Genomic DNA, 25,544 nt, shown 5'->3' on the forward strand with positions numbered 1-25,544 from the left:
AATCCAGGTGTCTTTAATGTCACTTTGGCTTTAACTTTAATGCAACAGTCTGTTCTTTCATGTCAAAACTTGGAGAAGCATCCAGGTTTTGTTTGTTGGTGGTTGAGCTTAACGTGTTCTCTGGTTAATTTGCTGCATCGTGCAATTTGACAGACATTTTCAAGAAGGGACTGTAGATAGGACAAGTGAATGGTTTAATAAATGAATGCAAAGGCAATAAATTATATAAATTACAAGTTAAAGGCGGGACAGAGGCATATAGACAACAATAACTATTTCACAAGTTGTTTCTAAAGTAATCTTGTCAGTTATAACTTGTGCTCAGTAAAATGTGCAATGTAATGGCCAGGTTAAACTCCTGAAAGTGTCTTGATGTGTCTTTTATCCATTTAATGGTAATCTTCAGGTCTGTAAGAGCACCCCGATGGTTGGAAGACAGGCGCTCCGAATGGACAGCGGTAATTGCTCCGGGGCGGTGGTGGATGACAGCCCAGCATCCAGCCCGAGCTCCAGTCCCAGTCCGGACGGTCGCCGCCGCCGGGAGCTCCAGCGGGCCAGCGTGCTCCAGAGCGGCGGGCTCGGCGGCAGAGGGCGGCCGGCAGCGGCTAACGCAGCGCGGGAGAGGAGCCGAGTGCAAACCCTGAGAACCGCGTTCCTGGAGCTACAAAGGACTTTGCCGTCCGTGCCGCCGGACACCAAGCTGTCCAAACTCGACGTGTTGATACTGGCCACCACCTATATTGCCCATTTAACTCGAACACTTCAAGAGGAGGGAACGGAGGAGGGAGAGAGCACAAAACAAACAGAGGCGTTACACTCTTTGAAAGGTGATGGCTACCTACACCCAGTGAAGGTCAGTAATAATAATAATAATAATGATAATAATAATAATAATAATAATAATAATAATAATAATAATAATACGTTAGGTGTTAATCTGCTTGTCAATCAAAATTCGGTATTTTATTGTGAAATTATTTTTGATAAACAATTTATGACCTTAAAATTCTCACTACATAGATCTATCATGCAAAATACGTTCAGCAAACAACAATCAGTTCTACTTGGTTCATATAACACATTTTGGGTGGATGACAAGGATGCAGCATCGTCCTCTGTGGCCTGTGGGCCTCTTTCATGGGCTGATTCACTAACTCATTTAATGTCTTTACAGAAATGGCCTATGCGATCCAGACTGTACGTCGGGGCAAGCGGACAGTTCCTCAACACCACAAATCCTTCAGAGTCAGAGAATCAAGGCCCATCATCGTCCACCTCCCAGTAACAGGCTTAAATCATTAGTATGAAACGATTTCATGTTTGCATGAGCTCATGCTGTTGACTGCGGCAGCAGCAGATGCCGTATGATTGTAGATCAATTAGCCTGTCTGACTTTACTTCCACTAAAAGCCCCGCCAATAGGAAGACATTGTAAATTAATATATTACGTGAATTTTATTGTATACTTGGAGAAAGCATACATTATGTTTCTCTGTTGTTATTTTGGCTAATCCTGTTTGCCCAGCATTGTGCAGCTCCGTACATGTCCCAGGTATGATATTTGTAGAAATTCCGCGGGGTAATGAGCCCGTCATGCTTGAGGTGTGCACTTTCAGTTGAAACATTTGCACTAAACGCATGTGTGAATAACTTAACATCTGTCATGTGAAGTGGTCTGTCAGAGAGTCAACAATGGAGGCTCTTCATCTCATGTTCCTTCTTATTTTCACATGCATGGTTGTAAATGTGTTTGTGAATAAATGACTTCAGTGAAAGAAGACGAGTCTCCTAAGGTGTTGACAATAATAGAAAATCTATGAAAGTGGCCTTTTTCTATTAGGCCTGTTTAAGAAAATAAGTCCGCATAGAGTTTTCCAGGCCATTTATTGTTATTGTTATTATTGTAATAATTATTATTGTTATTATTATGATGATGATTATTATTAGTAGTAGTAGTTTTATTATTATTCGGCCATGCAACATCGTTCAAGTGATCATTGGACATTCGGCCTTTTTCTGTGACAATCAGTAACATTCAGTCACATCAATCAAATACAGCAGTGTATTTAGCCTCTTTTAGCACAAATTAAGAATTTGGTTTTAATACGTGGGTCAGGAGACGCAGTTATTTTAGGCTGCAGCAACATAAGTGCACCTGACTGACAAATATACAGCAGGTCTTGAGGAAAGGATTACTGAATAAAAAATCAAGTAGGTATTAAATATGTATTCAGCTTATGGTGTTTCAGCTGTGTTTCTACAGTGATTAAACATATTTTAAAAAGCAAACGATAATTATATATATTTGGTCTTTGGTTTCACAGGTTAAAAGCGTACATATGAAGCAAATTGGCCTCTTCACATTTAACATTTTAACAATTTATCATTTCACTGGAAGCAAAAGTTATTTGAAGTCGTTCTTTTTCACGGTCATTGGAAAATGTCTATTTGCTTAAATTTGTTTATTTGTTGATTAATTGATCTGGTTATATAATGTAACTTCTTAAACTTCTGATAACTACACGGGCAAATCACAACATTTTTAAGAGCAGACAAACGGCAGTATATGTTTGAAATGAAGGAAGTTATATGTATACAAGTTATATTTTTTTGTGGGTACAATTTTAATTTCAACGTAGCACCGGATATTAGGCATAAAGCCTCGTGCCTGTTTTATCTACACCGAGCAAAATAAAGTAAGGATAATCTGTTTCCTCAATAGATTATTCATCTCTCACAAACCTGCTGCTTCAGTGTGATGAAGTGGAAAGAATGCATTCAACCTTAAACATAAGCGTCAACGACACAGGATATAGTTGGTGCTGACAATATAATTAGTGCTCGGCTCTTCACGGGCTGCAGTGCGCAGCTTTAAGACGCAGGATCCGGAAGTCCCTCCTCTTGAGTTGGAGACTCAGCCATGAGCAGAGGGCAGAGCTGCTCCTCACCGCGTCTGCAAACCTCTGCATCATGTTTAATCTTCGATACCAAGGTAAGGAAGTAGTTGCATGGTTTAGGATGTTTCCACAGCCTTGTTGTTTGTGTGTCGTGGACTTGTTTCCAGGCGGATTAGCATTTAGCTCTTGAACACGTCCGTTGATTGTAGGCTAACAGCTAGCTCATGGCTCGGCCACGTGGGAGAGAAGAGCGCAGTTTAGCGTTTAATTATCTCTTCACATTGACCCAAACACTAATGATGTTAGCCGATATGTATCATAATATAACACACTCTAATAACTAACGTTTGACACTGTAAGCACATTTCTCTGTTCATTCCCAAAGACTAGTAGTGTAACGTTATCGCACGTGGCTTCAGTGCAGGGCCTGCTGTCTTAAGTTCTCACATCTGGTTTAATGTTTCATGCAAAACGTGGCAAAGAAGTCATTACCAATCAGTGGGTTCAATGCAACATTACACATGTAGTTGAACTCTCAGGTAGCCGTACCTTCTAAAATCAGTGAAGCGGTTGTGATGTCTCACTTTAGACAGGTCTCGTCCCGAAAGTAAAGTAATAAATCATTCTTGTGGACAGTTCAAAAGGAATAAACGCCCTCCGTGTCATTCGGCTTCTTCTAGAGCCTTTGACCATATCTGGCTGTGTCCAGGGGTCAGCAGAAGAGCTGCTGGTCAGGGAATTGCCCTCTCCCATTATCTCACTGGGGAAAGTCATCATGGCCCTCTCCGAGGACTTGAGCTCATGGCAGAGGTCGTGACCTGCTGTTGAACCCGTGCTCAGACCTGCGATGTAAGCCATGCTACCAAGCTGTGTTACACTGCACCCTTTGACCTTAGGGTGATCAGTCATCTCTCCTCAGCATATTGGCTATTTCTTCAGTACATCTTATTCATGCAAGCTGAAAATCAATAGATCACTCCTGAGAGTAATTATTTGAGGTTTAGTAAAGTCACTGTCAGACTGGTACAGACCTTGTGCGGAATATATTGTGATTTTAGGAAATGAACATGTACTAACTTTCAAATGTTTGGCTTTTGTATTATAGATGTGCAGGTGAAGATGGCTAATTTGATCTATGATTGGTACACCTGATAAGGTAAGATCAAAGTATTGGCGATAAAACAAAACGGCAGGATTGATCAAGTACTGGAAATGGAGTCTGTATACTCAGTGATCATTTTTATTGCAGATGTCGGGTCACCACTGCATACTACAGATGGCCAAATATTGGTTTTTACCATGTGGGCCATAAGGTGAGCCTTTAGTTTTTTACTGTTGTGCTTTAGGGCAGTCCAACTGCTGGAATAGTGATGACTTCACATTTTTGCCGTTTACCCATCAGACAATAAGGTGGTGAAACTGTGACCAACTGAATCACCAGCGAACTAGGACTAGTGTGGACTGCATTTGAGTAAATTAGATGTGGATAACTTCAGGTAGAATTTCTGTAGAAAGTTCACACTTTTTTTCTTTTTTTTTTCCCTTCAGCTGCTTCAAATGTCAAGCCGTGGCTACAGGAGATGCACCAGATGTAATCAATGCGGATAAAGGGTGAGTTTGTTGTAACAGTATCTTCCTTTTGTACCACTGTATGTTGATGCAGCTGGTCATATTTTCAGTTTATTTAATTAAAAGAATTAATTCTTCTCAAAATAATGCTGTATAACTTTGTCCTGATTTAAAAACTGGACAGCAATGGATTTTAGTAGTGACTTTGGAAGGCATTGCCCAACTAGTCTAATCTAATTTTTCCCCAACCAGTCATGTTTCATTAACTTACTGTGTGGCAAAAGTCAAATGGCTTCCTTGTTGTTGAAAGTCTTGAATTACTTAATGTTGTGAAATGGTAACTTTTGCAGCTGTAATAATGATGAGTTGATCTTTTTGCCGTTTACCCGTCAGACAATAGAATGGTGAGATTGTGACTACTGAATTACCAGCTGCAACTGTCTACTTATTTACGGTCGCTGCACTTGTGTGCCAACTACCTGGATTTTATGCGTTTGATTTTACCAGGGTGTCACATGTAGACAGAAAATGACCACTTCTTCCTCATTCCTCTACAGATGAGCAGTAGAGGAACAAGAAGACACTTGGTGGCGTCTCCATCATCTGGTAAGTAAAGCCCTTACTGAACAATTATTTGTTGTTCGTATCCCAGCTTATTGAGACTGGCTTGTTTTTTGTTTGTCCCCCCCCCTCTATGTTCTGATTCAATTAAGTAATGATGAGTTCACATTTCGCCGTTTACCCATCAGACCAAAATGGGCTGCTGAGAATGTGACTAACTGAACTAATAGACAAAGTTGGAAAACTGTACAAATCACCCCCCCCACTTACACTGATGATCAATTTATTTTATTAACATTACAGAGCCACCTGACTGATCAGTCTACAGGGAAGCCTCATTTGAAAGGTAAGTACGGAACTGAACCCGTCAAATTATCGCTTTCATATCTTAGTGGTTTACATGGGACACTGCAAATTTCAATGTGGACAGTCAGTAACCTCATTACCTCCCCCCTTTTTTATAGTGTTTCTGAGGCTGATGGATCACCATGAGGAGAAAGTCTTGGTTATTTGCCAGATTTTTTTTTTTTCTTTCTATTTGTCAGAAATGTGAAGCCCTACATAAATAATAAAAGTTTTGAGGTTACTCTGTGTCTTTTTAAAAAATATATTTTAGGTGTTTTCCTCCTAAACATGTAAAATATTCATATCTTGGTTAACTATCACCAGTACCCCCTCTATCGCATTACAATAAATTTGAGGTGTTTTTGTATGCCTGCATTGATTCAAGGAGTCTAAAACTAGAATGCAATAATAGTAACAGACATGGTCTTCCCTAATTGGGTGTATCAAGTGTGATCTTCTGCTGCCTACCTTTGGAAAGGTCTTACTCCTCTGTGATGTATGTGTCTGCTCCTGGTGCGTAGGCGTAGATGAAGCGTAGGAGATTCTGGTGGAGCTCATCCAGGGTCATGTCTCTCCTGTGCAAACCATCCACATCTCCCAGGTCACATGGAAACACTGCGTCTGGTGGAATAACGAGTGCAGAGGCCCCTGTAGGAAGAAGCAGGCATTAAATAATACAATGGCATTACATGTGCATTGATGTGTAATGGGGCATTATATTGGAAAATTTCTTCTAACTGTAGAACATTATTTCTTAAATACTGTATTGGAGCTTAATGGTATCTGTGAGGAGGAGGGGTGGGGGGGCACCTACCATGCTTGAGAGTGACTGAGTTTTCACAGAGGAGTACAGCTATCACTGCGTCTTCCTCTAGTACTCGTGTTCTGAGACATAACTTGCAGTGGGCCTCAGCCAAAGAGATCCTTTATGGGTAAAAAAAAAAAACATGACAAGGACCTTTTTATAAGTGAAAATACCCTATGCAGTTTTTCAAAAAAAAAAAATGAACCAAAAGTAAAATTGTACAAAGTGGGAAACTGGAATGGGCTAAGTAAATGTTTAGAGATTTAAGCTTAATGTGACATTTTTGTCCTGTAGTTCAAACAGATTATTTTCATAGCTTTAGTTCCACATAAAATATGTCATCACAGTGAAAAAGATTTGTAAACATTTGTCATAACTAAATGAAAAATGGTCATCTGAGTATGGTTTGGATGAGAGTTCTCCATCTAGTGGATGACGATTACATTACACTGGACAAGAACTCTTGATCAATACAGTTTGGTTGTGCCTCAGAAAGTGAAGATTGATTTAAAACCACAATCATTAATTTTTGTAGAAGAGTGCCTACAGCAGTTTGATGGACGTCGCAGACATCTTGACACCGTGACTCTGTGTTCGGACTCTACGGCTGGCCACGTAGTAACCATGGATTATTTTCTCTGCTCCAGGGCTAAGCTCCACTTGCAAACTTTGTGCATGTGCGACCAACTAGAGGACATAAGATCAAGAATGGCAACTGAAATTTAAGATGAATGTATAAAAGCTAAAATCCGTAGAGCATGTTATTTAAAAAAGAAAAGTAATGCAAATGAGTTGGTAGCATAATGTTTTTGTTAACCTCCTGGTAGTCTTGAGTTGAAAACACCCAGCAGGATGAGTAGAGGGGTTTACCAGGTTGTACTGCCTGCTGGAGGGTGTGGACTGTCTGGGCAAGCAGGGCTTGCTCCCCCAACATGTCCCTACACTGAATGACCAGGCCAAAAGCATCTGCCAACTGCATTGGTACGGAACCCATTTCCTGCTCACAAAGATGAAACTTGGCATCAGTAAGCTGTCTAATGTGCTGTTTTCACAGTGTTAACCGGCCAACATTTTAATATGACAGAGATAATCCTCTTTCAAGTCAGAAAGTAAACTGGGATTTAAAGCCTCTCTGAAACTTCTGTTGACTGGTTATACAGTTGACCTTTCCTCTGCAAAAGAAAAAAAGCATTGATTATTCTCAAGGGCTTTGCAGTTATGTTGACTGGGCAGGGCACTTCCCCCTAGAAAAGTAAATTAAATTTCCTGTTTTGTTTGTACTATCAGCAAACAACATCAGAGTTGAATGAAATTTCTTGCACTCAATGTAGTGTGCCACACAAGTTCCAAAAACATAAGACAAAAATCTCAATGCAGAACTGCTAATGCACATTATGACCTTATTTTAAGTGAGCTATACAACGGTAATATAACACCATATTGTAATTGAACCCACTGCTGTTCCCAGTACGGCACAGTCTGCCCTCCCAGACTGTTGAGAGGCCTCTGCGAAGGCCCAGAAGCTGCACTGGACTGGGAAGGAGAGCTGCTGGTCAGCATCCTCACCGTACTTTTTTCCTGGGATGAACACAGATACTGTGCAGCTCTCCAGGACTGAGAAAAATTCAGAGGGGGAATGAACATCAAATTAGACTTATGTGTAGCTGAAACGATCCATAATGTGAACTCTCTCTTTATAACTAATGCCATAATTTATTTAATTAACCACTTTGGTCCTCTACCTGACTGAATGGCATCCAATCTGTCCTTTTTGTAAGAGCCCAGATCTCCCAACATGCAAATGCCACCAGTGGCTAGCAGGGCAGATCCAGCATGGATGTTAGCAGTGCCTGCCCCATGTTCGTCCCGTGACAGAGATGCAAACATCTCCCTTGAGGCCTTATGCCTGACCCCACGACATGCCAAGCTCAGGCCGTATGTCATTAGTCTGGCCCAAACACAGGGTAATGCATAAAGAGGAAGATTAAATCTTAGGTTTCGTGTGCATCGTGCCCAATTAGGATGTGAAAAGTTGTGTGATGCAGACCACTTTACCTGTCTAGTATGAGGGTGTCAGTGGTGACAGCTAGGAGGTCCAAGTTGTGAAATGTATCATTTGCATCAACTCTAGTCTGCACCAAGCTGAGCAACAAGCCAAGCTTTAAGGTGTTGTAAAGGCCTGGAGGAACCACATCTGATGCGAAGCAGTGAGCCACAATGGCAGAGAACCGCCAGGGAGAACTGCCTGTGGCCTTCAACAGCTCCTGGAAGCTGGCACTGACTTTATGGGGATCTGTAAGTCGTGTTGTGAGACATGGTAAAAGTTTCAATATGGTAATGATGCATAATGTTGCATATAAAATATGAAAATGATTAATCAGAACATATTGTGTCAAGATTTGTTAAGATTCATAACAGTGATCAAGTCAAGTTTAGACATTTCATACAGCAGGCATAACTCAATGTGCTTCAAAATAAATAGACAAAGATCACACATGACAAAATATAAGATATAAAAACATTTAAGGTATTACAGTATGCCTGTAGATTTGGAGCAGGATTATAGGATGATACAAAATAATTTACTGCCTTACACTCTGGCTCCCACGGTTGGACGCTATTTGCCTCTACACTCCAGGTAATGTTGGGCCACCGGTGCACATGCGCAGGAATACCTAACACCCTGTAGAGCCGACCGATTCTCACTGAGTTACACAGCTCATCTGTGTGGACAGGGGAAACAAAGCAATAACACTCAAAGGGGTTGTTCTGCGGTGCCTGGTGATTATTGAAGAAACATGCATGCCACCTACAAACCACTGCCAAGAGAAACATAGAGTGAGGCCTTCAGAACAAAGATTTCTCTGTGAGCGAATTGCACAACCAGCTAATGAGTGTTCCTTGCACTTATTAACATATATGTTTAGTAACGGGAACCCAGTATATTGAATTCCTCTACAGGACTGGGTCAACAGAATATGTTAATCCTGGTGCTGAGATTTGTTAAAACTCTCAGGGGTACTAGCTGGACAATGTTATTAGAGGGGACAGAAACACCTAATATCCCACCATGAGGCACTGTGTGCGGCTGGCTGCACAAAAATTTATTTATTTGAACTCTCCCCCACTAAGTTTGTGTTTCAAAGTGAGTCTCATTTAGAAAGCCAGAGAAAATTAATGACAAACCTCAATATGTCTGACTGTGTGTAAATATAAGCTATGACAACCACATTATTCAGGACTGGGAGTAAATATAATGGATGACAATATGATTTTACAAAACAAATAATACCATTTAATTAATCTACAGTATAATATCTCTAACATTTTGATTTGCAGATGAAAAATGAGTCATTTTACCCAGTTAAACTCAACATACTTATTTGTTATATGCTATGCAAACATAAAAGACAAAGGGCTTCACATGACAGGGTCAACTACACAACAGAGTGTCTGAAGCTGGTCAGGTATGGTCAAGGACACTTCAGGAGAGTGGCTGAATCCTGCCATGGATTCTGGATTCTTGAAAGAGGTCCTGGGGGATGTACAGTACCACATATGTGACTGGGATGCCTATTCATGCTCCACCAGAGGGAGAACAAATTATTATCTGCTTCTAAGTTTAGTTTTAAGTTGTAAATGAAATGAGTCACTCTTGAGTTCTGCAGCTCAAGCTTAAAGAGATTAGAAGATGCTGAAAAACATACATTCAAGTCCTGTTTGATAGAGCAAATCAGAGGTGAACTTTATAAATGACTGGATGCACACTGTGCTGTTAATGTCATCATTTTTAGTTGTTTGTTATTCAAAGACTAGGTTACACTGATGTGAACCTTCGAAGTATTTGATATGTACATTACATTGCTATTGTCATTGCCATATGATCTTTCAAATGGAAATAGACATAGCTTTGTTTCATCGAAGATTGTATGTTTCCATCAATTTATGCATTTATCAATTCAATCAATTTGTTATTTTCAATCAATAGTAATAGGGGACACAGTTGTACAATTAAAGAGTAAGCCTGTGTTTGAGCAACATAAAACCCATTTACTCTGGATCCGTGTCTTCTGTAGACCTACCTCTGAGAAACAGGGTGACAGACTGGTACCTGAGAGAGCTTTGCTGATGGGCACTTAGACCATCCAGTGCTTTGACATGAATCAGCTCCACAAGCTGTTTGTCTGCCTCCACAAAGACACATTTACAAATATACAGATCAAAACAATGCAGTTTTCTTCCAAGCCAGTAACTAATTTGGGTGTCTCCAGTGACGTAGTACATACAGAGGCGTCATCCTCACCTCCCAACACTCTGAACTTCACATCCTCTCTCAGTGGTGAGCTGCAAATCATACAACTGAAGTCGTTTCTCACAGTAGCTGACTCTGTGGCTCCAGGTGCATGGACACGAATGTGGTTAAAGCCTAAAGTCAGCATCCAGGAAATGAAATCAAATGTGAATCCAGATTGGTGTATAGATGCTACTTGTCTGGGAAAATATTTTGTGTACAAATCCAACTGGCTGTGTTCTGTCTACTAGGAAGAATGAGGATTTAGAGTACCTGTAGAGCAGGGACAGTCGTCATTGGTGCAAAGGAACTTGGCCCCTTGGGTGTATTTTGTGACTCTTGTCATGGCGATGACCAGGCCCTCCATGGAAACAGGCCTCATGGGCCCATACCAACGAGGAAAACTACAAAGGTCTAACGTGTACTCAGGGAATGGAGGCAGGTGTGTCAACTTCAGAATTACATTCACCTCAAAAAACAATCAGATGACACATTGTTACAGCACTGAGTTGCTAATCAAGTTACCTTTCCTATCTTTCCTGTAGGATTTATGGAAGTGGCCTTGGCCCTAAGCCTACACAATTTATTCATACCTGACTGTCTGTGTGTATTTTTTCAACAAGTGACAGTGTCTTTATGGCCAGGAAGCAAACCTGAATGAGAAAAATATGGTTAACCTTACAGTATAAGTTTACATTTCATTTCACCAAGGTCACAGATTTCACTTACAGACTGAAACAATGCCGTTGCTCTCAGAGGATTGCGCAGAACACAGTCGCCTAACACAGGATCCACCTCTATCACATCAGAGGGATTCACACTGATAGAAAACCTGTAGACTGCCTCAATCTGCTGGGGGTCTGGGAACGAGGGGCAACACTCAGCAAAGTTCAAATCCTAGCTTAAAATGTAGCTAGCGAGTGACTTTAGCTTTCATGTTCATTAGTTAGCTATCCTAACAATTATAACTGGCGTTAGCAAAAATGTCCTCACAGCAGGTCTAAGTTACCGTTAAAATGTTTACAGTCTTCGGTCAGCTTCTGAAGGCCACCGCTTCTGTCTAAATAGACCAGAACCGACTCTCTCAACGAGAAAATATCAGCCATTTCCACTTAATGTTGAGAAAGTAGCACTTAGCTACATGCTAGCATGACGACGTTTCTACAGGTAGTATCAGCTTCAGCCATGGTTGCCACGGTAACCACTAAGTAACGTAGCAACAAGCATCAGGATGTGAATTAAATTTATTAATTGCACATTTAAAAACACACTTTATTATTATTATTATAATATACACAGACGCTCCCAGAGTACTTTTCTTTGATATTTTTATTATTGTACAGGAGTACAGGCCTACTTAAGCAAAGCATTGAATATTTCTAGTTTCTGCCAATGTGTTAAGGCAAAGAATAGCAAAAAAATAAACAATAACGACTCAATAAAAAAGCAATTCACTCAGCATTCGCAAAGACAAACAGTAAGGTAACTGAATACTTTTTTTGTTTTTAACAAATGTGACCTATGAACCAAAATGTTTTATTCAGTGGTCTCTCAAGTAATCCCTATTTCCAGCTTAGTTAAAACGAATATGATACATAAGTTTATTTTTACAGTAATTACATGGAGGAACACACTTCCCTCTCACAGTCCAATGATGTGATCTTAAGTCCAGTGAGTTGATCAAGTTTCTCAGAAAACTGCTCATTAATTTAATTCAAGGGACAAATTTAAGGCTTTATAAAGGCTCATTTCAGAAACCACCAGAAATTACATTAATAGAAGATGGCTGTCCTTAATTCTTAAAAATATCATCTGATGTATATTCATATAATATAGATATATATATATATTCATATAAATACAAATTGGTAAAAAATAAAGACTTTTCTGGCGCACTTTGTTCCAACCAAATACGTTTTAAGTGTTGTTTCTCAGCTGCTTGCTTTGGCTTCATAGAACAAGTTCATCCATGTAATAAATTCTTCCCTTTAGTCAAAAGAAGTTACGATGGTTAAGGCAAATGAAGATCTCATTAGAGATGTTTCATAGGAAAGAGTCATCAGAAGGTGGGGCGTAGGAGAAGCCCACGAAGGCGTCGTCGGCCTCCATTACACTGGCGTTGACTATGGAATGTTCTTGAGACCAACAGATGGAGTTAGGGACCATCTCATCTGTGAACTCGGGATCGAAGTTTGAGATGTCACAGTAGGAGCTCTGTAAAAACGTTGGGGTAAGAGGGAATAAAAAACATATTAGCATTCTTTAAACAAATACAAAACAAAATGCATGTGTGTATTCATGAGGGGGACTTACTTTGATGACATAATACACAACAGTAACAAACTTGTCTACAAAGTTCATTAAAGGGGGATAAAACAATTATTCGTCAAATATGTGTAAACTAAAGGTAGTTAAAAATAGTTGACAAAAAACACAAAACTAAAAAGACAAAACTGTGAATCATTATATGAAACTAAGTCTATAAAAATGCATTTTATGAAGCAGTTTAAGAGATGGTGCTTAATTAGACAACCTCCACTGTTAATTAGAGTCAACTGTGCAGTCCAACACAATCAAACAAAATAGCTCTGCAATGAATTCTACCTTCATAAAGTATTCTCAAGCTCAGTTTTTTAAAGTTTTAGATAATTTTTGAAGTTGTGGGTCTATTTTATTGCCCTGCACATGTGCACCAAATAAGCAGTTCACACTTATTTCCCTTCCTATCTGCAATAGACTACACTACACCCAGTCAAACTTTAAAATGATCAGTAAAAGTCCCTCCACCCACACACAGTAGGTGTTTTCGGTTGTTCAGTCCAATTAGCTCTCTGTTCGGGTTGATGTAGGGTAGACTAATGCTGCAGAGATGTCAATCAAACAGAGTCTGTACACACCCTCACAAGAAGAGGTCTAATCAGGGAGATTAGGTGAAAACACCAGTGTGGGTGGAGCACGACTGTACAGGGACTAACTTACAAATATAAACTGTTAAAGTGTGTCTTTGTTAACAATAACATCCAGTGATGTTTTAAGACATATAATCATACTCTGCTTTGAATAATAATTTGTGTCTGATGTGTCTTTTTTGCATAAAAAGTTAAATTATCTCACTGGAAAATTTAATCTATCAATCTAATATTGCTCATTTCAAAACTTTAACTGCTGGACATGAGGTGTTTCCCTCTCCAGTGGAAGAGAAAAGTCCATTCTCAGTTTATGTGCACTGGGGTATCACATTTCCATATGACACTTGTGTACGTAGCACACTGGACCACGACTGGCTCGAAACACATGCACGTGTTTAAGATTCTTTTAGTGTCAAACATAAAATACTTTTACGGTTCTGATTAATGAGGACGAAACCAATATTTACCACATTGGGTGTAAATGGAGGAGCGATCTTCTTCTGCTCAAGGTCATCCCAGTTGATGGAAGAGAAGAAGCTGTGTGATTTGATCTCATTCTGAAAATGAAGAACAAATAAGTTAAACATGATTTTGAATTTGTAGATCGTTGGTCAAAAAAGTTGATAAAGTAAAAGTCATCGATAGCAAGATGATGTATATATTTCAGCCACCAGAGGGAGCTAAAAAATAGGAAATTCTGTTGTACATGTTCATGTCTGTGTGTGGACAGTGCAAGTGCAATGAATACTCCCACTCACAAAGTCATCGCTGGAGCCCAGTCTGTGTGTACCCTCTTTCTCCAGGAGGCCCTGGAGGAGAGACCAGGCTGTGCTGGACGCACCGGGACGCATTGCCAACGGCTTGTGGAGGATGTTGTCATACATTTCGTGCGTGTCCCTGCTATAGAATGGCGGCTAGGATATTAAAAAAAAAAAGGGAAGCAAGGGCAAGTGAGTATGACAGTGAGTTGGTTTAACATTTAGCACTAAATAAAATGTCAAATTTGCTGCAGTTCACCAGAAAATCACATTTGAAGTAAAAAGCCTGTCCACAAAAGTAGCCAAGACTGTCAGTCAACTGTGTGGTGTAGTGTAAAACTAAATGAAGGATATTTGAAGGCAATGGGACTCAAAGTAAAAACTCACCAAGCCGAAGAGCATTTCATACAGCACTGAGCCCAGACACCACCAATCGACTGTATTATCATATGGCTGTTTCCTCAGGACCTCTGGAGCCAAGTACTGTTCGGAAGAAGCACACAAACATAATAATATAACATCAACTTGGACATTTTGTTTCTTGCTTAAAATACAAAATGTATATTAACTACTATTTTTGCTCATAAAACCCTGTATAGACACAAAACAGAAAACACTCATGCTTGTGAAATTATTAACCACACTTTATTCCAAAAAGCCTGTTAATGATTACTGCGTTTTGACACTGAAGGTGAGATTTCTTGGAAAAACAATTGGCAGCAGTCAGATGTGTAAACATTCAAATCCACGCTGCAATACCTCAGGTGTTCCACAAAATGTAGTGGTGGTGTCTGTCTGGGAAATGCCTTCCTTGCACAGTCCAAAGTCCGTCAAAATGATATGCCCCTTTAAAGAGAGGACACAGGGGCATTTTTAGACAACATGTGCCACACAAGCAGCTCATTATCCCCGCGGACTGAGGATTCTATTGTTGCCCAGGAATGTTGGCTGCGGCGTAACTCAGTCAGTCCCATTCACCGTCCCCTCACTTTCTCAATAAGGCTAGGCAGGAAAATCATTAGTAAGACCTAATCCAATCACACACATTCTGTCCAGCTGGAAGTGGAAACGACACTGATGTTCACTGGTGGTAAAAATATGACTGGAGAAGAATGAAATTTGTGCTGTATATGTTATGGTCTTGTGTGATAAACCTGCAGCCAGTGTCAATGAGTTTTGTACTGTCAACATAAATGCTACTTGAAAGAATCAGGTGCTGTGGCATCCATGTATATTTAGTGTAATTAATGTAACAGTGAATATGTATCAATTACACAGCAGTTTGGTTAAAAACAGGAATACTCACTTCATGGTCAAGGAGGATGTTTTCTGGCTTCAAGTCTCTGGAAAAACAGCAACACAAATGAATGAATTTCAGTAAATGAGAAAGAAGGTCGTAGCCAGGATTTGGAAACATAACTGCAAGTTCCCTCATCACAACCCCACAGGCCTGAGAAATGTTTCATCAGCTACCATAAAAAGAAAACTGTAAAATGTTATTTCTTTTGTTCACACATACACACACAATAAATTAATTCAACAATAATCTCCTTGTATGTAGATCTAAATGCTGCTAGACATCTCTACTATGAGGTGGGAATGTAAAGGAATATAAATCTGGTGAGGGACTCAGCCTTAAAAAAAAACCCCACTAAGCCCAATTTGTGAGTGAATGTACTTTTGTTTTCAGGTCATTAAAACCCCAAGATTCAAATCAAACAAAAAAGGGTAGTTATGGCCTTGACAGCACATCATCATGTGAGTGTCACATGATCTCACATGTTTGACACGTAATACATTGTAAACTTCATGGTACCAGTGTGATCTGATTTAGTAAATATGTGCATACTATCAAACTAGTGACACTATTCTATCCGAGTTATATTCAGGAGATCTGATTAACTATCAAGACGTCTTTTAGTTTGATCCTCAAGAGCACTTAATAAACTTAATATGAAGCATGTGTCCACTTCATTAAACCTCCAACAAACCTGTAGACAATGTTGAGAGAGTGCAGATATCCCAGTGCACATGCCATCTCAGCAATGTAGAATTTTGCTCTGGGCTCTGGAAATGTCCGCTCTTTTTGAAGATGGAAGAAAAGCTGAAATGAAAATGTTTCATTCGATTATTGGAAAGGGAAAGTGTGAATAAAGATCTCATTCAATTGACATGTTAGTGGTGATTGTAGTGAATTTATTCAGAAGGTCAAGAGGCAGGTTTGCATGGTTACGGTCTGTAGTTAGTCATGCTCTGACTCATGGTCAGTCGCACATGGAAGCTTTAGAAAGGCTGATCACACTTGAAGAAGATCCACAGAGGAAGTCACACTCAAGAGCTGCTTTGAATAATGTCGTGTTCTCTAACAAGATTTTCACACATGGAGGTGTGTTAACTAGCTACAGTGTTGCTCAGAAGGATTCTATTAAAGCTGATTATTACATGTTTCCTTCTTGACCTCGTGAAGCATTAGTGTTCGTCACGTAACTGAAACAACTCACTTCTCCTCCATTGATGAAATCCAAGACAAAGTACAACTTGTCTGTGGTCTGGAAGGAATAATGAAGCCCAACCAGGAAAGGGTGTTTCACATTCTTCAGCAGCACGTTGCGCTCTGCCATGATGTGTTTTTGCTGATGGGAAGAAGTGATTAGTGGTTATTATACGTCGCATGTGTATGCCTGAAATATGGACGGGCCATATCTGATAGTGATGTTACCTCTTTTCTGTTGAGAATGACCTTTTTCTGTAAGACCTTGACTGCATAATACTTTCCATCATGTTTTCGTTTTGCAAGGAAAACCTGCATCACAAGGATGACAGACAGCATGTTGAACATTGCATCGACAATGTGAACCAGAGCAATTCCAGATCTGGTTCTCACTTCCTATATGGAAAGTCCAACTCATGCAGAACTAAAAGTTGTTCCTACCTCAACAGAAAAACAACTCAGAAACATTTCAGGGCATTTCAAAACATAACTCATATGTCTCAAGCATGAAAACAATTTATCAGTCAATATCATGCTACAAAACTGCTTTATAAAACTGCTTTCTACATAATGAAGACGTTATCTTAACAGATCCATAAAGTGGCTTTGAATCTGTGAGAATTCTCACCCTGAGACAAATAGAAAGAGGTTGTTGTACTTTGTATTGGTCACATACCTTCCCAAAACTGCCCTTTCCTATGACTTTCAAAAAGTCAAAGTCTGTGGGTTTGGCACTGAAATAAAAATTACAGCACGTCAGTTTCACTAATGTAAAACTGTACTGTATGTGATTACACAACTGCAAAGATTCAAATGGTTAATAAAAGCGGCAGGGGAGCGTGCTTTGTGCTAAAACGTTAGATTTTCTTAAAGTGCACTAGAGTAGTGAACATACTGTGGATTTCCAGAGGGTCCCAGGTTAATGTTTCTGGAGGTAGAGTTGTTCTGTTAAAGAGCAGAGAAAACATTATCTAGATTAGCCAGTGGTGATCTTCACATTAGTCAAGATGTAACAGAAGGCTAAAACTGAGACATATTTAACAGTGATTCACTGCCGTTCCCAGAACTCAGTCATGTATTTGCGCTACAATAAAAAGAAATTGTTTTCTATCTGTATTCATTTTGAGTCTAAATAGATTCTATGGGTAAAAACTACACTACTCAGTAATATCTGGACAACAGATGTAGTCAGTGGGTAAAAAATATAAATGGAAAAAAAAGAAATGGATTCATCGAAATTGGTTGATAAGTTACTTACTTTATCATCCTCATCCTCAGACGCATCTGAAAAGTTTTGCATTTTGTCCATCAGTAGAAAGGTCCTCACATCTGGCCTGTAAGGTTTAAGAGGGACCAAGCAGTTAAATAAAATCAGTAAAGTAGCATCAGCAAGTGAAACATGAGTGAGCAGAGCTCCATTTTTTTAATCTAATTCCAGACAAGTGTGAAGCATAGCTAAACAAATTTGATCATATTAGACTTTTGGATTCAGATCATTCATCTTCATAAAGTCAACAATGTAATATAATGTAATGGCAGTGAGGACACCAACACTTACTGGTTGCAAAGCTGGGGATGTGAGACAATTCGCTTGATGAACTCATGCAACCCTGCTCTTCTTTGCTTGATGAACTCTATCCGTCAGATAAGCATAAATTGTTAAGAAAATACCACCAAACGCCGGACAAACAATAGGAATCAAGCAAAAAACTGCATTAATTCTTTTAAAATCAGGTGCTTGAACTGTCATGATGCACCTGGCAAATGTCAGCCCAGTGTGAACACTTACCAGGGTCAAAATTGTCCCCAAATATCCTTTTGGCAGGAATTTTCAAGTTCATAGCTGGAAACTGTTTCCTTAACTGCATTAAAGATATGAGAGCAACAGAGGAAATAATGTTAAGAGCAAGGAAACGTCTGTGGTCACAAGTCTATAATTACGTCAAATGTGAGCAGCATCTCTCACAATTCAGTAAATCAATGTTTAGGAAATCAAAGACTTGTGAGCAGAATTATGGTAACGTGTTAGGTATTGTGTGTAGTGTAAAGTCAAAATGACAACGTGCCACCACTCACTGTGTTGTAGAGTTTATCAAACTCTGCGTAACGCCTGAAGACAAACCATTCCTGCTGTCCAACATTGACTATCACTTTGTAAACCTGAAAAAAAGGCAAGGAGACTCAAATGGTCTAGTAATGTGATTTTATGCTACTTTAACAGTGATAGTGTTTATAGACACTTGATGCCTGATATCCAAACACTGAAATTAATAATTCAGAGAAATATTCAGAAGAATGAACAGAATGTTTAGCACCCACTGTGTAACGCTTTTTCTTGTCTCTCTGCTCATTGTGGCAGGGTATGCTGACGTTGGGGAGACTGGGTTGCTCCTCCATCTTAGGTGATGTCGGCATTCAAAGGTGCAAGGTCATAAAGTAATGCGTCCTCCTCAGGATAAAGACTTCAAGTATACGACTGGCCCATCCCCACTGTGGGTCACTGTGGCAGAGTAGAAAAGAGAACAAACCCTCTGTTATTTAGGAAGTGAAACTGGTGTTCTTCTTCTGTTCTCTACACTAACTGCAGTGGTAATGTTGCCCACACCTGATATGATAAACATTTGTCCCCAGTTATAACTTTCTAAGCATTTTTTAATGTAAAATTATGTAATTCATTCTTCAGCACTGTTCCGTAAGGGATTTCTTTGAGGTCTGAGCCGTAACATCTGTGGTGGTTGTTGCTCACGGACATGAGCTGCTATTAAGCCTTACACTATTACATCAGCTCATCAATCAGTCTATCCTTCTATTTTCTCACTAATTACACAGAGGTCACAGCTTCTTTCAAGCTGTGCTTGTCCATGGTACAAAAGATCACCTAGCCACCAGTTGCTGACCTACATCTATCACACTTGACTTTAGGAAATGGCCCCTGTTTCTCTATCCCAGGTTATGTTCTTGTTAAAGGACATAAAATAATCACTCATTCAAAGGAGTTTTTTTAAACCGCTACTTGCTGGGGCCCTTGACTGTGAGCAGTTTAACTTTAGTGTCAATTAGCATGCAGCGCAACTGTAATCATTTGTATGATGAACAAGTTACAGTGTCACATGTTGGACTAAATACTCTTGCAGAGGTGATTTAACTCTGCCAAGAATAAAACACCTTTTTCTTAGACATGCAAATTTAAAAGGCACTACTGATAACATTTAGCAAAAATGTCAGCTATTGGTTTGAAATTTGCCTTTAAACGCAGTGCTGATTGGAAACCTCATCTAGAGGTCCCTGTGCTTTCTTAAAGGCTCGAACCAGAGTGTATCAAGAGTCCACAGGCAACAACAGGAGAGTAAGTGAGCTGAAACATGACAGCAGGCTGGCTCCCTCCGCCTGAGCAGCCTGTTAACTCACTCCCTCCTGTGAGCATGAACATCCCATCCTCCCGCTCTCATCTGACACTTAAATAGATAATTACCACCAGAGCACATTCTGGTTAATGACTCTCAACTTGGTTCTTTTGCTATTAACGGTGCTATCAGTCTCCCTCACGTGAGAATTACAAGTCTCCATCTGTGCAGCCTCTTCCGCATGCATTCATCTCACACATACCCTCTCTACCATGTCAACGCATACAAGCCCACACTCATTCACACGTACACACACACACACACACTCGCTCTCTTACACATGCTGGGTCTGTGACATTCTCCCCTGTTCCGGTCAGCAGAAAGGTATTTTTAAATAACCTTCGAGGGGTCTTTGAAGCTGGAGTTACACAATAGGTTAGGAGTAAGACCCCCGGAGTCGTTCTTCCCCAACATTTAAAGAGGAAAATAAAGCTTGTTACTGATGTCTAATAGACTCCTTCTGCTGACAACTGCAGTTCCCTGAAGGTGAAAAAGGGAGGCAATGTTCATCACTATTGAAGAGTCTAATAAGTGAATCATAATTAATATGTGATAGATGGTATCTCCTGTATTAAGCTGACCTGAGGACATTATAAAAACTCTTGTGTGTGGTAGATGCTTTAAATTGTGTGAAAAGAGACGCATATCTCTTTTCCTTCACCAGGAGTTATATAATGTTTGTTTCTTTTACAACAAAGCTCTTTGTCTGCTGCTCTCACTTGCCTATTGTTTTCTGGTAGTGAGGTCAGCCTGGCTTATTCAGTAGTGTTTCTCTTTTTAACCACAACCTTCGTTACTCTCACTGTTGTTTGCTCACAACACACGGAAAACCCGCTCTGGGTCAACTTTCTGCGCCTGTGTATTGATCTTGAACGCATCCTGAAAGGATATCTGATTCTGCTCACGTCAGGGTGAGGGTACAGCAAAGGAGCGGCCCTCTTTAAAATGCATGTGTGCAGTCAGAGGGACCTTCATGCCCTCTTCATCAGTAGAGGCTTCTCTCTCTTTTGTTCCTACTTTTAACTTTCTTTTAGTAAATTTTCGCTCATGTTCATTAAGATGAACCACAAAAAGATCAACAGCATTAATGTCTCCCTCCGTCTTTGCTTTTATGCTGAAACTGTTAAAACTAAAACTAGGCTGTAACTAATTATTATCTTCATTGGAATACTCGATTATTTTCTTAATTCATTGATTAATAAAACTGTTTGGTCTAAATTGAAAAATTAAAGATTAGAAATATAACAAAAAACACATTACAATGTAATGTTTGCCTAACTCAAAGATATTCATTTAACAAGCTAGAAGCAGAGATGTTTTGTATATTCTGCTTAAAAATGACTAATAATGATTCATTTTCTGATCAACTAATTGATGGAGTAATAGTTTCAGCTGTTGTTAAAACTGGATCTTAAAAACACTAGTTTTGTCTCCTCTTAACAGCCACTCTGGTGGGAAATAGTCAGATCATTTAGAGCTGGTGGAGTTTGTGTAACTGAGGCTAGTACAGTCAAAAATGGTTGTCTATTTCCCTGAGCTGCCTCACATCTGTCCATCAAAGGGTAGGACTTGCTTTTTAACATTCCAGGCATGTTTTAGTTCAAGGGAAACAACCTATAGCTGTGCAGTACAACTTAAGATTTTCAGCTGACACTGCTACTCCTTCATAAGGAATGCTGCAGGTCACCGCACCCACGAACAGACATTGTCAAGTTTGTTATGAGGATTGAAAACAAAGCTTGGAAAAGCCAAATGAGTAAAGATTAATGTTAAGCACATTCCCCGGCTACAGTTTGGGCCCAGCAAGCCCTGCATTCACGCCACAACATGAATTAACTTGTGCTGACAGGCACAAATATGCCGGACTACTACACGAGATCAAAAATAGCATTCTTCCTGCTTAGCTCAAACACACATCCTTGCCAGTGGATATCCTATGAGGATGTTGAACATATTTTTTTTGTGTGTGTGTGTGCGTGGCTGTGCATCATGCGTGACAAGCAATTATAGAGTGAAAAGAAAGCAGAAGCCTCCCTAGAAAGGTAAATCAAATGTGAAAGCTCAATCAGACATGCATCCACTGATAAACAGAGAAACAAAAACCGATGCAAGCCAACTTGGTTAGTGGAGATAACTACACAAAGAGCTAAATCTGGAAGACGACCTATTTCAGGAAATCAGTCAAATAAAACACTTTATTATAAAATGAACCAAAATCTGTTTAGATTCTTTTAAAATTACAATTAGGATAAAACTGAACAACATAAGCATTATTCTAGTTTAGAGGTTTAGAAGTCTGTTACATCATTATAATGTAACAGAGACAGATCTGTGATTGAGGAAGTGCAGCTGGAGAAGTGTGAGGTGCATGAACTCAGTAAACCCCCCAGTGCGTGCAACTGACCTCAGCATCTGGACAAATTCCTAACCTAACCTGACTGTCCAGACAGCTCACAGACAGCCACTGTCTGCAAACTGTGGGGCTGACTTCCTTTTAGAAACAGGTCTGAATCAGCGTGTGCACCGACAAAATGGCAGGTTCATCGGCTGTAGAAAATTGGAGAATGTCAGACATGCTAGCTGGTCGAGCATAAACAGCTTCACCAGATGCGAGGTCTGCAAGTGTGATTTAAATGAATGTTGGTTGGTGTTTTAAACTCCCACACTAACCCTAACCCTAATCTCACAGATGTAGAGCTCTCAAATAGTGAGATATGTACACCCATTAATCTAACCATCTTTCATAACTTGAAACTTGCTATACAAAACATGTTCTTAAGAGCCACCTGTTACTTCAAGGAACCAGCTGTGAACCTCCTCAACTCATAATAAACAGAAAGTAAGCAGATTTCCACATGGCAGAGTTGAATAGAGGCAAGGGGATTATGAAGAGAATTACCATCACAGGAGGAAAAAAAAAATCATAAACACATCATCCAGTTTAGAAAAGGTAGTGTGCCACCGTCCATACCACACAGCTGAATCAACATCCAATACTGGGATTCATTTTGGTCTGACACATAACTTCTACAGTCAGAGAACATTTACATGGCGGGTGAACAACATGTACCTTGAACACAGCAGTGAAAAGCCCTCGCCCCCTTCTGTTTAATTTTGGCTGAGCCCTTTGGTAAGCTCACAATGGGGTTTCACCTGAGGCTGTGTGTGCACTTACACCGGCACAACTTTTAAATCTCAGCACGGATCACGTGTATTACAGGAAAAAGCATGTCTTCTCCAGCCGAGGAAAGGAGAAAAAACTGAGCCAGAGGGAGGGGTTCATCACACACTCACACACACACTCACACACACACACACACACACACACACACACACACACACACACACACACAAATAAATAAAATACCGACACATGCACACATGAAATGAAAGGCTGACATGCTCTAACAAGCTACACTATGTAACACAAACTGTAAATAGCATAGAAAAAGCTCACAGTTGCACGGATTCAAACACTGTGTGCTACACTTAACTAACTTTATTTGACTTTTCTTCGGCTGAACTTGTCTTCGAACTGAAAAAGTTAAATGTTAGATACTAGCTAACAGTTATCACTCTACTACTGCCTAAAAACAATGTTTTGTGACTTTGATTGAGCCTACAGCTTCGCGTGCTAGGTGTTACCACACCGCTAGCCAATGTTAAGTTAGCAAACAGAGAACAAGGTTTACATGGACATCACGTACCTTACAGTATTACGATGCGGAGTTCATCTATTTCCGTGTGTCCAGTGGGGATATTTCGCTCTACGGCGTTTAAACTGCGACTACACTGAACATTTCCCCCGTTTTATTTCGGACAAAATCCCCCAAACCCGCAAAATATAGGTGCACTTTGTTGCTGCCCATAAGCGTATGTGGAGTGAGGGAAGCAGGAAACATCAGTCTTTCCTGGCCGTAGAAAGTTCCAATGAAATTTGTCACGGGACCTCACAACTGTAACCACCGTCAGCCCGGATGGAATACACCAGCGCACTTCCGGTTCTGCCGTTCAAAATAAAACCAGAAGTAAGAAACGAAATAGCCAAGGAGTGTTTCATGTAGATTTACTCAAGTACTGTGCTAAAGTACAGTTTTGAGATGTTTGTAGTTTGCTTATGTATTTCTATTTCATGATAAGTTTAACCTTCACCGAAAACAGTAGTAGTAGTAGTAGTTTGCCGTTATAGTTAATAGTAAAACTAAACTAAACTAAAACAAGACCTTAGAGAAAACAAAACATTAAAAAAAACGAACTAGTTTAGTTTTGTGTACTTACAAAACTAAACTACGCCTGAAGACATTGAATAAATTCAGTTTTGTACTTGAAAGTATTTGGATAAGAAGATCTTTACCAAAGACATTACACATTACACATTAATTTAATGAGACACTGAATGAATTTAGTTTTTTAGTTGGCAATGTTCAAATAAAAAAGACTGCAGAGAGCTCAAGCTGTTTTAAAAGTTTCATTGTTTGATAGTATTGCAATATTATAGGATGTTTCTGTGATTAGACTTTGTTTTTGGATGGACAGAATCCATGCTTTTATTTTTAGAGGAACTGCAGCTGATTTCCCGTCGTGTTGTAGTTTGTTTAACACATCTACTTATACACTCAGGAATGACAACATTGAAAAATTCAAACAGTTCAACAGCGTCACCTACAGGTAGAAAAGCAGGACGTCCATATTATCTAGAAATTCGTCCATATCCTTATTTTACCGCCAGAAAAACAACTGAACCGATTAAGGAATTATAAATATAATATTTTAATTATGACTGTGTTCAAGTTATGATACAGTAATTATACAATATAAATTATAATGAATGAATTATACGTGACCACTGGGAGATAATACATCTCAGAGGCTGTGAGATACTGAATCATTTTCACTGACGAAAAGCAACAAATATGGTTTGAACTTCATGTAGTCCATAACTCTTTCTAGCATTTTCTCTTGTCAAAATCCTTACAGACGCATTGCACCATTTATCCCATAAAAAAGGATATGTCCTGAGATGACCTACCTGCTTGGTGCTGAAAGTGCGCAGACGAATTATAACCAGATTTGTTGTGATGACTGAAAAGGAATAGTGCAATCTGTAGAAATGTTAAGATGAGATAACATATGAACAAAACACATTTCATTTCCAAAGGGAAATATTGCCTTTTTTGACAGTATATGAATGAAACCATTAGACAGTGCACATGGCAAAGTTTTGTCCACAAGGTGTCAGCAAAATACAGTGTAGAGGAGCTGCAGAGGCACAAGCGCTGCCTGTCAAAGCAAGTGGAAATATTGTGTAGCGTTTGAATATTAAATAAATATTCCTCACAGCTATTTAATGAATCTCAAGCATGAAGCTCTCAATTTCCATAATGTCAATGCATTAATCGATGCCAAAGCAGCAGCATAATGTGGCATTATCAATGCACAATGCACTCCAATAAAGTACGCCATCTGATACAAACATACTGTATTTAAAATTCAAAAGGGCTTCCTGCTTTTATG

General features: G+C 39.6%; 3 protein-coding genes and 1 long non-coding RNA gene across 5 annotated transcripts; 2 read left to right on the plus strand and 2 right to left on the minus strand.

The window, feature by feature from the left end:
* Window positions 1-424: 424 nt before the first annotated feature.
* On the plus strand, window positions 425-1,285 carry LOC139221303 (transcription factor 24). The gene is made up of 2 exons (XM_070853239.1): window positions 425-853; window positions 1,175-1,285. Exons 1-2 carry the CDS (start codon window positions 425-427, stop codon window positions 1,283-1,285), a joined length of 540 nt encoding a protein of 179 aa, XP_070709340.1.
* On the minus strand, window positions 699-11,574 carry mcmdc2 (minichromosome maintenance domain containing 2). The gene is made up of 15 exons (XM_070853238.1): window positions 11,478-11,574; window positions 11,198-11,328; window positions 11,062-11,121; window positions 10,742-10,937; window positions 10,481-10,603; window positions 10,260-10,361; window positions 8,772-8,900; window positions 8,233-8,470; window positions 7,920-8,125; window positions 7,634-7,791; window positions 6,995-7,174; window positions 6,725-6,864; window positions 6,187-6,296; window positions 5,841-6,020; window positions 699-760 (listed from the first exon to the last, which is right to left on the minus strand). Exons 1-14 carry the CDS (start codon window positions 11,572-11,574, stop codon window positions 5,854-5,856), a joined length of 2,037 nt encoding a protein of 678 aa, XP_070709339.1. The 3' UTR covers window positions 699-760; window positions 5,841-5,853.
* LOC139221279 (uncharacterized) lies at window positions 2,916-5,613 on the plus strand. 2 transcript variants are annotated; one of them, XR_011585875.1, is made up of 8 exons: window positions 2,916-2,992; window positions 3,578-3,746; window positions 4,003-4,053; window positions 4,147-4,210; window positions 4,446-4,508; window positions 5,024-5,072; window positions 5,331-5,373; window positions 5,492-5,613. It is a non-coding gene; the product is annotated as an uncharacterized lncRNA (long non-coding RNA). The 2 variants fall into 2 exon arrangements; XR_011585876.1 differs by lacking the exon at window positions 3,578-3,746.
* Window positions 11,575-11,764: 190 nt separating the features above from the next.
* sgk3 (serum/glucocorticoid regulated kinase family member 3) lies at window positions 11,765-23,940 on the minus strand. Its single transcript, XM_070853044.1, has 17 exons — window positions 23,738-23,940; window positions 18,946-19,126; window positions 18,703-18,786; window positions 18,416-18,488; window positions 18,185-18,260; window positions 17,885-17,960; window positions 17,522-17,571; window positions 17,303-17,360; window positions 16,855-16,938; window positions 16,637-16,768; window positions 16,127-16,239; window positions 15,442-15,478; window positions 14,895-14,981; window positions 14,523-14,618; window positions 14,136-14,291; window positions 13,845-13,934; window positions 11,765-12,682 (listed from the first exon to the last, which is right to left on the minus strand). Exons 2-17 carry the CDS (start codon window positions 19,039-19,041, stop codon window positions 12,512-12,514), a joined length of 1,479 nt encoding a protein of 492 aa, XP_070709145.1. The 5' UTR covers window positions 19,042-19,126; window positions 23,738-23,940; the 3' UTR covers window positions 11,765-12,511.
* Between the last annotated feature and the right edge of the window lie 1,604 nt (window positions 23,941-25,544).

The sequence above is a fragment of the Pempheris klunzingeri genome, chromosome 21 (genome assembly GCF_042242105.1).
Source record: "Pempheris klunzingeri isolate RE-2024b chromosome 21, fPemKlu1.hap1, whole genome shotgun sequence".
Classification (NCBI taxonomy): domain Eukaryota; kingdom Metazoa; phylum Chordata; class Actinopteri; order Acropomatiformes; family Pempheridae; genus Pempheris; species Pempheris klunzingeri.